General features: G+C 42.5%; 1 protein-coding gene across 1 annotated transcript in view; it reads left to right on the forward strand.

The window, feature by feature from the left end:
• Positions 1-804: 804 nt before the first annotated feature.
• The window catches only part of LOC114556802 (multidrug resistance-associated protein 1), a 51,026-nt gene continuing 37,373 nt past the window's right edge, over positions 805-14,457 (forward strand). The window contains exons 1-4 of the mRNA XM_028579847.1: positions 805-846; positions 7,087-7,266; positions 8,157-8,282; positions 12,419-12,556. Coding sequence (XP_028435648.1) covers positions 805-846; positions 7,087-7,266; positions 8,157-8,282; positions 12,419-12,556 — 486 coding nt within the window. The remainder of the gene's footprint in view (positions 847-7,086; positions 7,267-8,156; positions 8,283-12,418; positions 12,557-14,457) is intronic.

The following is a 14,457-nucleotide window of genomic DNA, read 5'->3' on the forward strand; positions in this document are numbered from 1 at the left end:
AGCATCACATATACTTTTTGGTTGCCTTCACTCCTGCCTCATTGAGTCCGTTTAAAACCAGCCCTGGAGCGTTTGGCGTTAAGCTCATCTGGACTCTGGTCCGGTGATGACGGGGGTCTCGGGTCACTTAACGGTGACTCAGAGTTCAGTTATATATATGTATATGTGTATATATTTTAGGGTATATATATATGTATATATGTATATATTTTAGGGCTGTCAGCATTAACGCGTTAATTGCGGTTACTTCACTCGGCTTGGCGTCGTGCCTTACAGTCGTGATTCAAATGTTTTTATCGTTTGACAGCTCTAATATAATATTTAGTTTTCTCGTGTTCCTGGTTTTTCCTGCTACTTCTATATTTAGAAAAATGTATGAGTATGAGATATTGCTCAATAGATAAATAAATCAATTAATAATCAATCAGTTGTTCAAACTATAGTTTGTTTCCTTTCATCCTGTAAACTCTCCTCGTGTCCTCGGACGCATGACCATGAAAGTTGTTACACGTTCAAAAATGAAAATGGTCACGAGGAGCGTCATGGCCGTCCGGGTGTTAAACTTCTTCTCAGACTCGTGTTGAATTTGGAGACAAAGTGAAAAGCTGCTGGTGTTGGGGAGAGAGAGACAGAGAGAGAGACAGAGAGATCTCTACAGTGTTTCTGACAGCAGCAGAATTCTCCAGTAAAATTCCACAAGACGAGTTTACAAGAGAAGATAAGAAGAAAAAGGAGAATTAGACTCTGATTAATTGAAGCTCACTTAAAAACACCTGGACAAGAAGAAGAAGAAGAGTTGTGTACATGGAGGATCTGTGCAGTGTGAGCGGTCTGGATCCTCTCTGGGTGAGTAAGACAGATGTTTAATATTATTAATAATTATAATGTATACACTGAGTGAGCTAATGGTCTGATAATGAAGGTAAATTATTTAAATCAATCCTCAGTGTTACATATGTAACATATATTAATTTATTATTTATACATTTATTACTAACCCATTGATTCAACAAGGTGCTGGAAGCATTCTTTAGAAATGTTGGCCCATATTGAGAGGATAGCACCTTACAGTTGATGGAGACTTGGGGGATGCACATCCAGGGCAGGGTTAGGGTTAGGCTAACCCCCCAGCAGCCTGCCCAGTGGTAACAAGGCATGACAGATCCATGTTCTCATTCTGTTTACTCCAAATTCTGACACTACCATCTGAATGTCTCAACAGAAATTGAGACTCATCAGACCAGGCAACAATTTTACAGTCTCCTACTGTCCAATTTTGATGTGCTCGTGCAAATTGTAGTCTCATTTTCCTATTTTTTGTGGAGCTGAGTGGTTCCCGGTGGGGTCTTCTGCTGGTGTAGCCCATCCACCTCAAGGTTGTGCGTGTTGTTGCTCCACAAATGCTTTGCTGCATACCTCGGTTGTAACGAGTGGTTATTTGAGTCAAAGTTGATCTATCAGCTGGAATCACTCGGCCCATTCTCCTCTGACCTCTAGCATCAACAATACATTTTCACCCGACAGGACTGCAGCATCCTGAATGTTTTTCCTTTTTCAGACCATTCTTTGTAAACCCTAGAAATGGTTGTGGGTGAGAATCCCAGTAACTGAGCAGACCAGCCCGTCTGGCACCAACAACCATGCCACGCTCAAAGTATCTTAGATCACCTTTCTTTCCCATTCTGACATTCAGTTTGGAGTTCAGGAGATTGTCTAGACCTGGACCACCCCCTTAAATGCATTGAAGCAGCTGCCATGTGATTGGTTGATTAGATAATTTCATTAACGTGAAATTTAACAGGTGTTCCTAATAATCCTTTAGGTAGGTAGGTAGGTTCTCTCTCTCTCTCTCTCTATATATATATATATATATAGAGAGAGAGAGAGAGAGAACAGGACAAGTTTTACTGGATGTACAGAGTACAATAAAGAGAACGGGACATGTTTTACTGGTTGTACCGTATAAAATGAATGAAGACAACAGTACATGTTTGCTGGTTGTACAATATAAAATAAATAAAGAGAACAGTACATGTTTTACTGGTTGGACAGTATAAAATATACAAATAAAGAGAACAGGACATGTTTTACTGGTTGTACAATATAAAATATATAAATGAAGAGAACAGGAAATGTTTGATTGGTTGTACAGTATAAAATGTATAAATAAAAACAGGACATGTTTTACTGGTTGTACACTATAAAATACATAAATACACAGTACAGTAAATGTATTACTAATTGGACAGTGTAAAATAAAGAACAGATCATTACTAGTTGTACAGTATAAAATGAATAAATACAGAGAACAGGACATGTTTTACTTGTGGTACAGTATAAAATAAATACAGAGAACAGAACACGTTTTACTGGTTATACAGTATAAAATATATAAATAAAGAGAATATGACATGTTTGACTGGTTGTACAGTATGAAATAAATAAAGAGAAAAGGACATGTTTTACAGTTTGTACAGTACAAAATGAATAAATACAGAGAACAGGACATGTTTTACTGGCTGTACAGGATGTTTAAATAAATAAAAACAGGACATGTTTTACTGGTTGTACAGTATACAATAAATAAAAACAGAACGGTTTGGTTATACATTATAAAATAAGTAGAGAGAAAATTACATGTTTAACTGGTTGGACAGTATAAAATACACAAATACAGAACAGGAAATGTTTGATTGGTTGTACAGTATGAAATACTGGTTGTACACTAAAATACATAAATACACAGTACAGTTAATGTATTACTAATTGGACAGTGTACAATAAATAGATACAGAGAACAGAACACGTTTTACTGGTTGTATATTGTAAAATACATAAATAGAACAGGACTTGTTTGACTGATTGTACAATATAAAATATATAAATGGATAGAATAGGACATGTTTTACTGGTTGTACAGTATGAAATGAATAAAGGAAAAATTACATGTTTTACGGTTTGTACAGTACAAAATGAAGAAATACAGTGAACAGGACATGTTTTACTGGTTGTACAGTATGTTTAAATAAATAAGGTGTTCTTACAGGTGTTCCCAATAATCCTTTAGGTGAGTGTATATTACATATGTTAGATATGGAACACATATATACGTAGTATATGTAATAACATATGTACATATACAACATATTTAACATACAGTACTGTGCAAAAGTTTTAGGCAGGTATGAAACAAATACTGTAAACTAAGAATGCTTTCAAAAATGGAAGTGTTAATAGTTTATTTTCATCAATTAACAAAATGCAGTGAATGAACAGAAGAGGAATCTAAATCAAATCAATATTTGGTGTGACCAGCCTTTGCCTTCAAGACAGCATCAGTTCTTCTTGGTACACTTGAACACAGTGTTTGAAGGAACTGGGCTGGTAGGTTGTTCCAAGCATCTTGGAGAACTAACCACAGATCTTCTGTGGATGTAGGCTTCCTCAAATCCTTCTGTCTCTTCATATGATCCCAGACAGACTGGATGATGCTGAGATCAGGGCTCTGGGGGGGCCATGCCATCACTTCCAGGACTTCTTGTTCTTCTTTACGCTGAAGATAGTTCTTAATGACCTTGGCTGGATGTTTGGGGCCGTTGTCCTGCTGCAGAATAAATTTGGGGCCAATCATACGCCTCCCTGATGGTATAGCATGATGGATAAGTATCTGCCTGGATTTCTCAGCATTGAGGACACTATTAATCCTGACCAAATCTCCAGCTCCATTTGCAGAAATGAAGCCCCAAACTTGCAAGGAACCTCCACCATGCTCCACTGTTACCTGCAGACTCTCATTATTGTCCCGCTCTCCAGCCCTTCGGCCAACAACCGGCCTTCTGCTACAGCCAAATATTTCATCAGTCCAGAGCACCTGCTGTCATTTATCTACACCCCAGTTCCTATGTTTTCATGCATAGTTGAGTTGCTTGGCCTTGTTTCTATGTCGGAGGTATGGCTTTTTGGCTGCAACTCTTCCATGAAGAGCACTTCTGGCCAGACTTCTCCAGACAGTAGATGGGTGTACCTGGGTCTTGCTGGTTTCTGCCAGTTCTGAGCTGTTGGTTCTGCTGGACATCTTCTCCAGACAGTAGATGGTGTACCTGGGTCCTGCTGGTTTCTGCCAGTTCTGAGTTGATGGTACTGCTGGACACCTTCTCCAGACAGTAGATGGTGTACCTGGGTCCTGCTGGTTTCTGCCAGTTCTTAGCTGATGGTACTGCTGGACATCTTCTCCAGACAGTAGATGGGTGTACTTGGGTCCTGCTGGTTTCTGCCAGTTCTGAGCTGATGGCACTGCTGGACAGCTTCTCCAGACAGTAGATGGGTGTACCTGGGTCCTACTGGTTTCTGCCAGTTCTGAGCTGATGGCACTGCTGGACATATTCTCCAGACAGTAGATGGTGTACCTGGGTCCTGCTGGTTTCTGCCAGTTCTGAGCTGATGGTACTGCTGGACATCTTCTCCAGACAGTAGATGGGTGTACCTGGGTCCTGCTGGTTTCTGCCAGTTCTGAGTTGATGGCATTGCTGGACATCTTCTCCAGACAGTAGATGGTGTACCTGGGTCCTGCTGGTTTCTGCCAGTTCTGAGCTGATGGTACTGCTGGACATCTTCTCCAGACAGTAGATGCGTGTACCTGGGTCCTGCTGGTGTCTGCCAGTTCTGAGTTGATGGCATTGCTGGACATCTTCTCCAGACAGTAGATGGGTGTACCTGGGTCCTACTGGTTTCTGCCAGTTCTGAGCTAATGATGCTGCTGGACATCTTCTCCAGACAGTAGATGGTGTACCTGGGTCCTGCTGGTTTCTGCCAGTTCTTAGCTAATGATGCTGCTGGACATCTTCTCCAGACAGTAGATTGTGTACCTGGCTCCTACTGGTTTCTGCCAGTTCTGAGCTAATGATGCTGCTGGACATCTTCTCCAGACAGTAGATTGTGTACCTGGGTCCTACTGGTTTCTGCCAGTTCTGAGTTGATGGTACTGCTGGACATCTTCTCCAGACAGTAGATGGGTGTACCTGGGTCCTGCTGGTTTCTGCCAGTTCTGAGTTGATGGTACTGCTGGACATCTTCTCCAGACAGTAGATGGTGTACCTGGGTCTTGCTGGTTTCTGCCAGTTCTGAGCTGATGGTACTGCTGGACATCTTCTCCAGACAGTAGATGGGTGTACCTGGGTCCTGCTGGTGTCTGCCAGTTCTGAGTTGATGGCATTGCTGGACATCTTCTCCAGACAGTAGATGGGTGTACCTGGGTCCTACTGGTTTCTGCCAGTTCTTAGCTAATGATGCTGCTGGACATCTTCTCCAGACAGTAGATTGTGTACCTGGCTCCTACTGGTTTCTGCCAGTTCTGAGCTGATGGTACTGCTGGACATCTTCTCCAGACAGTAGATGGGTGTACCTGGGTCCTACTGGTTTCTGCCAGTTCTTAGCTAATGATGCTGCTGGACATCTTCTCCAGACAGTAGATTGTGTACCTGGCTCCTACTGGTTTCTGCCAGTTCTGAGCTGATGGTACTGCTGGACATCTTCTCCAGACAGTAGATGGGTGTACCTGGGTCCTGCTGGTGTCTGCCAGTTCTGAGTTGATGGCATTGCTGGACATCTTCTCCAGACAGTAGATGGGTGTACCTGGGTCCTACTGGTTTCTGCCAGTTCTGAGCTAATGATGTTGCTGGACATCTTCTCCAGACAGTAGATGGTGTACCTGGGTCCTGCTGGTTTCTGCCAGTTCTTAGCTAATGATGCTGCTGGACATCTTCTCCAGACAGTAGATTGTGTACCTGGCTCCTACTGGTTTCTGCCAGTTCTGAGCTAATGATGCTGCTGGACATCTTCTCCAGACAGTAGATGGGTGTACCTGGGTCCTGCTGGTTTCTGCCAGTTCTGAGTTGATGGTACTGCTGGACATCTTCTCCAGACAGTAGATGGTGTACCTGGGTCCTGCTGGTTTCTGCCAGTTCTGAGTTGATGGCACTGCTGGACATCTTCTCCAGACAGTAGATGGTGTTCCTGGGTCCTGCTGGTTTCTGGACATCTTCCAATTTCATAGGGAAATAATCTTGATGTGTTTTTCATCTGCTGCACTAAGTTTACTTGGCCGATCACTGCGGCTACGATCCTCAACGTTCCCTGACTTGTTGCAGGTCTACCTCTAAGAACTGATGCTGGTTTGAAGGTAAAGGCTAGTAACACCAAATATTAATATGTGATTTAGATGTTTTTTTGGTTGCTCACTTTGCATTTTGTAAATTGATAAAAATAAACAATCATTATTTATATTTTTGAAAGCATTCTTAGTTTACAGCATTTTTTTCACACTTGCCTAAGACTTTTGCACAGTACTGTATATTACATATGTTACAAATATAACAATACATACTGTACATACATACATAATACCTTAATATATTGAATAATAATATCAATCACTGCTCCTTCACACAGGAAATGTTCTTAACTTTACAGCACTTACTTAAACCAACTCACTGTGCCTTTTGGACAATTTAGAAATCTGGTGTTAAATCTGAAAACTTTGAATTTTAACTGCTTTACATAATTCTACTTTCTTTTGCATCCTTATTATCCTAATTTATTCATCAAAATGTTTAGTGTCTTTATATGATGTCACTTCTTTTCTGTTGTTGTAAAAGCTCATCAATGACCTCTGAGTATAAATAAAGGTTGAATAAATGTTTAGCTGTTTACAGATGACTCAGCTATTTAAAGATGAGTAATCTGTCTAAATATGACTCAGCTGTTTACAGATGACTCATTTGTCTAAAGAGGAGTCATCTGTTTAAAGATGACTTAGCTGTCTAAAGATGACTCATCTGTCTAAAGATGAGTCATCTGTTTAAAGATGACTCAGCTGTTTACAGATGGTAAGAGACTTGGTATTGTATTTAAAGAAGAAGGTATAGACCCACAAAGCAGACAAGAGTATTTATTTACTTTGCTTAATCTTCCTCTTTCTTCTTACAGAGTAAAATACTTTTGTGTGTTCTAATTTAAGTTTTTTGTTAATTATTTTGTGATTGAAATAAACTAAACTAAACTTCTCTGTGACGGTGTTCTGTGTCCCAGGACTGGAACCTGACCTGGTACTCGTCCCGGCCAGACCTGACCCAGTGTTTCCAACACACGGTCCTGGTCTGGTTCCCCTGTGTCTACCTGTGGACCTGTTCTCCTCTTTACCTGCTGTACCTGCAGCTCCGCCCCCAACAAGGTGTCATCTCGCTGTCCAAACTCTGCTGCAGCAAGACGGTGAGAACACAAACCACCTGTCTGTGTTTCAGCCTGTCTGTCTGTGTTTCAGCCTGTCTGTCTGTGTTTCAGCCTCTCTGTCTGTGTTTCAGCATGTCTGTCTGCGTTTCAGCCTCTCTGTCTGTGTTTCAGCCTGTCTGTCTGTGTTTCAGCATGTCTGTCTGCGTTTCAGCCTCTCTGTCTGTGTTTCAGCCTGTCTGTCTGTGTTTCAGCATGTCTGTCTGTGTTTCAGTCTCTCTGTCTGTGTTTCAGCCTGTCTGTCTTTGTTTCAGCCTCTCTCTATGTCTGTGTTTCAGCCTCTCTCTCTGTGTTCCAGCCTCTCTGTCTGTGTTTCAGCCTGTCTGTCTGTGTTTCAGCTTCTCTCTCTGTGTTTCAGCCTCTCTGTCTGTGTTTCAGCCTGTCTGTCTGTGTTTCAGCCTCTCTGTCTGTGTTTCAGCCGGTCTGTCTGTGTTTCAGCCTGTCTGTCTGTGTTTCAGCTTCTCTTTCTGTGTTTCAGCCTGTCTGTCTGTGTTTCAGCCTCTCTGTCTGTGTTTCAGCCTCTCTCTCTCTGTGTTTCAGCCTCTCTCTCTCTGTCTGTGTTTCAGCATCTCTGTGTGTTTCAGCCTGTCTGTCTGTGTTTCAGCCTCTCTGTCTGTGTTTCAGCCGGTCTGTCTGTGTTTCAGCCTGTCTGTCTGTGTTTCAGCCTCTCTGTCTATGTTTCAGCCTGTCTGTCTGTGTTTCAGCCTGTCTGTCTGTGTTTCAGCTTCTCTCTCTGTGTTTCAGCCTGTCTGTCTGTGTTTCAGCCTCTCTGTCTGTGTTTCAGCCTCTCTCTCTCTGTGTTTCAGCCTCTCTCTCTCTGTCTGTGTTTCAGCATCTCTGTCTGTGTTTCAGCCTGTCTGTCTGTGTTTCAGCTGCTGTCTCTCAGTCTGGCTTCTTTCTGTCTGCTGGAGATGTTTTATTTCCTGGTGAAGAAGAACGAAGAAATCCAGAACCACCTGTTGATCCTGATTGGTCCGCTGATCAGAAGCCTCACTCTGGTACGTCACTGGTTGTCACGGCAACACTCCAGGTTCTTCCGGATTCCTTTTTTAACATTATGTTTTTTTTGTCATTTTCGTCACTTTTCTCAGCCTTCGTTGTCTTCGTTGCCTTTGTTACCTTCGTTGTCTTCGTTGCCTTTGTTACCTTCGTTGTCTTCGTTGTCTTCGTTGTCTTCGTTGTCTTCGTTGCCTTGTTGCCTTGTTGCCTTGTTGCCTTGTTGCCTTCGTTGCCTTCGTTACCTTCGTTCTCTTCGTTGTCTTCGTTGTCTTTGTTGTCTTCGTTGCCTTCGTTACCTTCATTGTCTTCGTTGACTTCGTTGCCTTCGTTGCCTTCGTTACCTTCGTTGTCTTTGTTGCCTTGTTGCCTTGTTGCCTTCGTTGTCTTGTTGCCTTGTTGCCTTGTTGCCTTCGTTGCCTTCGTTGTCTTGTTGCCTTGTTGCCTTCGTTGCCTTCGTTGCCTTTGTTGCCTTCGTTGCCTTTGTTGCGTTCGCTGCCTTCATTGCCTTCGTTGCCTTCGTTACCTTCGTTGTCTTTGTTGCCTTGTTGCCTTGTTGCCTTCTTTGTCTTGTTGCCTTGTTGCCTTCGTTGTCTTGTTGCCTTGTTGCCTTCGTTGCCTTTGTTGCCTTCGTTGCCTTCGTTGCCTTTGTTGCGTTCGCTGCCTTCATTGCCTTCGTTGTCTTCGTTGCCATTGTTGCCTTGTTGCCTTGTTGCCTTGTTGCCTTGTTGCCTTGTTGCATTGTTGCCTTGTTGCCTTTGTTGTTTTCGTTGCCTTTGTTGCCTTCACTGCCTTCGTTGCCTTCGTTGCCTTCGTTGCATTCGTTGCCTTGTTGCCTTGTTGCCCTCGTTGTCTTCGGTGCCTTTGTTGCCTTCGTTGCCTTCGTTGTCTTCGTTGCCTTCGTTGCCTTGTTGCCTTCTTGCCCTCGTTGTCTTCGTTGTCTTTGGTGCCTTCGTTGGCTTCGCTGCCTTCGTTGCCTTCGTTGTCTTCGTTGCCTTCGTTGCCTTCGTTGCCTTGTTGCCTTCTTGCCCTCGTTGTCTTCTTTGTCTTTGGTGCCTTCGTTGCCTTCGTTGCCTTCGTTGCCTTCGTTGTCTTCGTTGCCTTCATTGCCTTCCTTGCCTTCGTTGCAATCGCTGCCTTCATTGCCTTCGTTGCCTTCGTTGTCTTGTTGCCTTCGTTGCCTTCGTTGTTTTCATTGCCTTCGTTGCCTTCGTTGTCTTGTTGCCTTGTTGCCTTGTTGCCTTCTTGCCTTCGTTGTCTTTGTTGCCTTTGTTGCCTTCCTTGCCTTTGTTGCGTTCGCTGCCTTCATTGCCTTCGTTGCCGTTGTTGTCTTCGTTGCCTTTGTTGCCTTGTTGCCTTGTTGCCTTGTTGCCTTCGTTGTCTTCGTTGTCTTCGTTGTCTTCGTTGTCTTCGTTGCCTTCGTTGCCTCCGTTGCCTTCATTGCCTTGTTGCCTTGTTGCCCTCATTGTTTTCGTTGCCTTCGTTGCCTTGTTGCCTTCGTAGCCTTCTTTGCGTTTGTTGTCTTCGTTGCCTTCGTTGCCTTCGTTGCCTTCGTTGCCTTTGATGTCTTCGTTGCCTTGTTGCCTTCATTGCCTTGTTGCCTTCGTTGCCTTCTTTGCGTTTGTTGTCTTCGTTGCCTTCGTTGCCTTCGTTGCCTTTGATGTCTTAATTGCCTTGTTGCCTTGTTGCCTTGTTGCCTTGATGCCTTTATTGCCTTCGTTGCGTTCGTTGCCTTCGTTGCGTTCGCTGCCTTCGTTGTCTTCGTTGCCTTCGTTGCCTTCCTTGCATTCGTTGTCTTCGTTATCTTGTTGCCTTGTTGCCTTGTTGCCTTGTTGCCTTCTTGCCTTCGTTGCCTTTGTTGTCTTGTTGCCTTGTTGCCTTCGTTGTCTTGTTGCCTTGTTGCCTTCGTTGCCTTCGTTGTCTTGTTGCCTTCGTTGCCATCGTTGCCATCGTTGCCATCGTTGCCTTCGTTGTCTTTGTTGTCTTCATTGCGTTTGTTGCATTCGTTGCGTTCGTTGCCTTTGTTGTCTTCATTGCCTTGTTGCCTTGTTGCCTTCGTTGTCTTCGCTGCCTTCGTTGCCTTCGTTGCCTTCGTTGCCTTCGTTGTCTTGTTGCCTTGTTGCCTTCGTATCCTTCGTTACCTTCGTTGCCTTGTTGCCTTTGTTGCCTTTGTTGCCTTCGTTGTCTTAGTTGTCTTCGTTGTCTTCGTTGCGTTCGTTGCCTTCGTTGTCTTCATTGCGTTTGTTGCGTTCGTTGCCTTCATTGCCTTCGTTGTCTTCGTTGCCTTCGTTGCTTTTGTTGCGTTCGCTGCCTTCGCTGCCTTTGTTGCCTTCGTTGCCTTCGTTGTCTTCGTTGCCTTGTTGTCTTCATTGCCTTCGTTGCCTTCGTTGTCTTCGTTGTCTTCGTTGCGTTCGTTGTCTTCGTTGCCTTTGTTGTCTTCGTTGCCTTCGTTGTCTTCGTTGCCTTGTTGTCTTCATTGCCTTCGTTGTCTTCGTTGTTTTCGTTGTTTTCGTTGCATTCGTTGCGTTCATTGTCTTCGTTGCCTTCGTTGTCTTCGTTGACTTCGTTGCCTTCGTTGCCTTCCTTTGCCTTCCTTTGCCTTTGTTGCGTTCGCTGCGTTCGCTGCCTCCATTGCCTTCGTTGTCTTCGTTGCCGTTGTTGTCTTCGTTGCCTTCGTTGCCTTGTTGCCTTGTTGCCTTGTTGCCTTGTTGCCTTGTTGCCTTTGTTGTCTTCGTTGTCTTCGTTGCCTTCGTTGCCTTGTTGCATTGTTGCCTTGTTGCCTTCGTTGTCTTCGTTGCCTTCGTTGCCTTCACTGCCTTCGTTGCCTTCGTTGTCTTCATTGCGTTTGTTGCTTTTGTTGCCTTCATTGCCTTCATTGTCTTCGTTGCCTTCGTTGCGTTCGCTGCCTTCGTTGCCTTCGTTGTCTTCTTGCCTTGTTGCCTTCGTTGTCTTTGTTGCCTTCGTTGCCTTCCTTGCCTTCGTTGCGTTCACTGCCTTCGTTGCCTTCGTTGTCTTCGTTGCCGTTGTTGTCTTCGTTGCCTTTGTTGCCTTTGTTGCCTTGTTGCCTTGTTGCCTTTGTTGCGTTCGCTGCCTTTGTTGTCTTCGTTGTCTTCGCTGCCTTCGTTGTCTTCGTTGCGTTCGTTGTCTTCGTTGCGTTCGCTGCCTTCGTTGTCTTCGTTGCCTTCGTTGCCTTCGTTGCATTCGCTTCCTTCGTTGCCTTTGTTGCATTCGTTGTCTTCGTTGCCTTCGTTGCCTTCGTTGCCTTCGTTGCCTTCGTTGTCTTTGTTTCTTTCAGTGCCTTGTTGCCTTCGTTGTCTTTGTCGCGTTTGTTGCGTTCGTTGCGTTCGTTGTCTTCGTTGCCTTCGTTGCCTTCGTTGCCCTCGTTGCGTTCGCTGCCTTCGTTGTCTTCGCTGCCTTCGTTTTCTTCATTGCCTTCGTTGCCTTCGTTGTCGTTGTCTTCGTTCGTTGTCTTCGTTGCGTTCGTTGTCTTCGTTGCGTTCGTTGTCTTCGTTTCTTTCGGTGCCTTGTTGCCTTCGTTGTCTTTGTTGTCTTTGTTGCGTTCGTTGCGTTCATTGTCTTTGTTGCCTTCGTTGTCTTCGTTGCCTTTGTTGCGTTCGTTGTCTTTGTTGCCTTCGTTGCCTTCGTTGCCTTCGTTGTCTTCGTTTCTTTCGTTGCCTTGTTGCCTTTGTTGTCTTTGTTGCCTTCGTTGCCTTTGTTGCGTTCGTTGTCTTTGTTGTCTTCGTTGTCTTCGTTGCCTTCGTTGCGTTCGTTGCCTTCGTTACCTTCGTTACCTTCATTGCCTTTGTTGCGTTTGTTGCCTTTATTGCCTTCGTTGTCTTCGTTGTCTTCGTTGTCTTCGTTGCCTTCGTTGCCTTCGTTGCGTTCGCTGCCTTCGTTGTTTCATTCTCTGGATGTTCCGACTAAACAAAATGTGTTTGATATTATTACAGTATAGTATAATTATATTCTCCTCTCCTCTTCTACTCCTCCTCCTCTCCTCCTCCTACTCTCATCCTCTCCTCTCCTCTCCTCTCCTCTCCTTCTCCTCCTCTCCTCCTCCTCTCCTCCTCCTCTTCCTCCTCTCCTCTCCTCCTCCTCTCCTCCTCTCCTCCTCTCATCCTCTCCTCCTCTTCTTCAGGTTCTATCTGTGGTTATAATCCAGTTTGAGAGGATGAAGGGCAGTCGTTCCTCCGTCCTCCTCTTCCTCTTCTGGACTCTTCTGGTTCTTTCCTCCGTCGTTCCTCTGAAGGTCAACATCCATCAGATTATTGATCAGGTATCAAGATCCATCAGATTATTGATCAGGTATCAACATCCATCAGATTATTGATCAAGTATCAACATCCAACAGATTATTGATCAGGTATCAGATATTACATTAATGTCAACATCCACCAGATTATTGATCAAGTATCAAGATCCATCAAATTATTGATCAGGTATCAAGATCCATCAGATTATTGATCAGGTATCAACATCCATCAGATTATTGATCAGGTATCAACATCCATCAGTTTATTGATCAGGTATCAACATCTATTAAATTATTGATCAGGTATCAACATCCATCAGATTATTGATCAGGTATCAACATCCATCAGATTATTGATCAGGTATCAACATCCAACAGATTATTGATCAGGTATCAGATATTACATTAATGTCAACATCCATCAGATTATTTATCAGGTATCAAGATCCATCAGATTATTGATCAGGTATCAACGTCCATCAAATTATTGATCAGTTATCAACATCCATCAGATTATTGATCAGGTATCAAACATTATATTAATGTCAGCATCCATCAGATTTTTGATCACATATCAGACATTATATTAATTCAACGTCCATCAGATTATTGATCAGATATCAGACATATTAATTCAACATCCAACAGATTATTGATCAGGTATCAATGTCCATCAGATTATTAATCAGGTATCAATGTCCATCAGATTATTGATCAGGTATCAACAACCATCAGATTATTGATCAGGTATCAACATCCATCAGATTATTGATCAGGTATCAACGTCCATGAGATTATTGATCAGGTATCAACGTCCATCAGATTATTGATCAGATATCAAACATTATATTAATGTCAACATCCATCAGATTATTGAACAGATATCAGACATTATATTAATTCAACATCCAACAGATTATTGATCAGGTATCAGATATTATATTAATATCAACATCCAACTGATTATTGAACAGGTATCAGATATTATATTAATGTCAACATCCATCAGATTATTGATCAGATATCAGACATATTAATTCAACATCCAACAGATTATTGATCAGGTATCAACGTCCATCAGATTATTGATCAGGTATCAATGTCCATCAGATTATTGATCAGGTATCAACATCCATCAGATTATTGATCAGGTATCAACGTCCATCAGATTATTGATCAGGTATCAACATCCATCAGATTATTGATCAGGTATCAACGTCCATCAGATTATTGATCAGGTATCAACGTCCATGAGATTATTGATCAGGTATCAACGTCCATCAGATTATTGATCAGGTATCAAACATCATATTAATGTCAACATCCATCAAATTATTGAACAGATATCAGACATTATATTAATTCAACGTCCATCAGATTATTGATCAGATATCAGACATTATATTAATTCAACATCCAACAGATTATTGATCAGGTATCAGATATTATATTAATATCAACATCCAACAGATTATTGATCAGGTCTCAGATATTATATTAATTTCAACATCCAACAGATTATTTATCAGATATTATAATAATATCAACATCCAACAGATTATTGATCAAGTATCAAACATTATATTAATGTCAACATCCAACAGATTATTGATCAGGTATCAGGCATTATGTTAATGTCAACATCCAACAGATTATTGATCAGGTACCAGATATTATATTAATGTCAACATCCAACAGATTATTGATCAGGTATCAAACATAATATTAATATCAACATCCAACAGATTATTGATCAGATATCAGATATAATAATATCAACATCCAACAGATTATTGATCAGATATCAGATATTATATTAATGTCAACATCCAATGGATTATTGATCAGGTATCAGACATTATATTACAGTTTTTCTCAGTTGCTTTCCTCGACATTTGCAAAACAGTAAGTGCATTTCTCAAAAC

This window comes from Perca flavescens, chromosome 6, assembly GCF_004354835.1.
Source record: "Perca flavescens isolate YP-PL-M2 chromosome 6, PFLA_1.0, whole genome shotgun sequence".
NCBI classification, from domain to species: domain Eukaryota; kingdom Metazoa; phylum Chordata; class Actinopteri; order Perciformes; family Percidae; genus Perca; species Perca flavescens.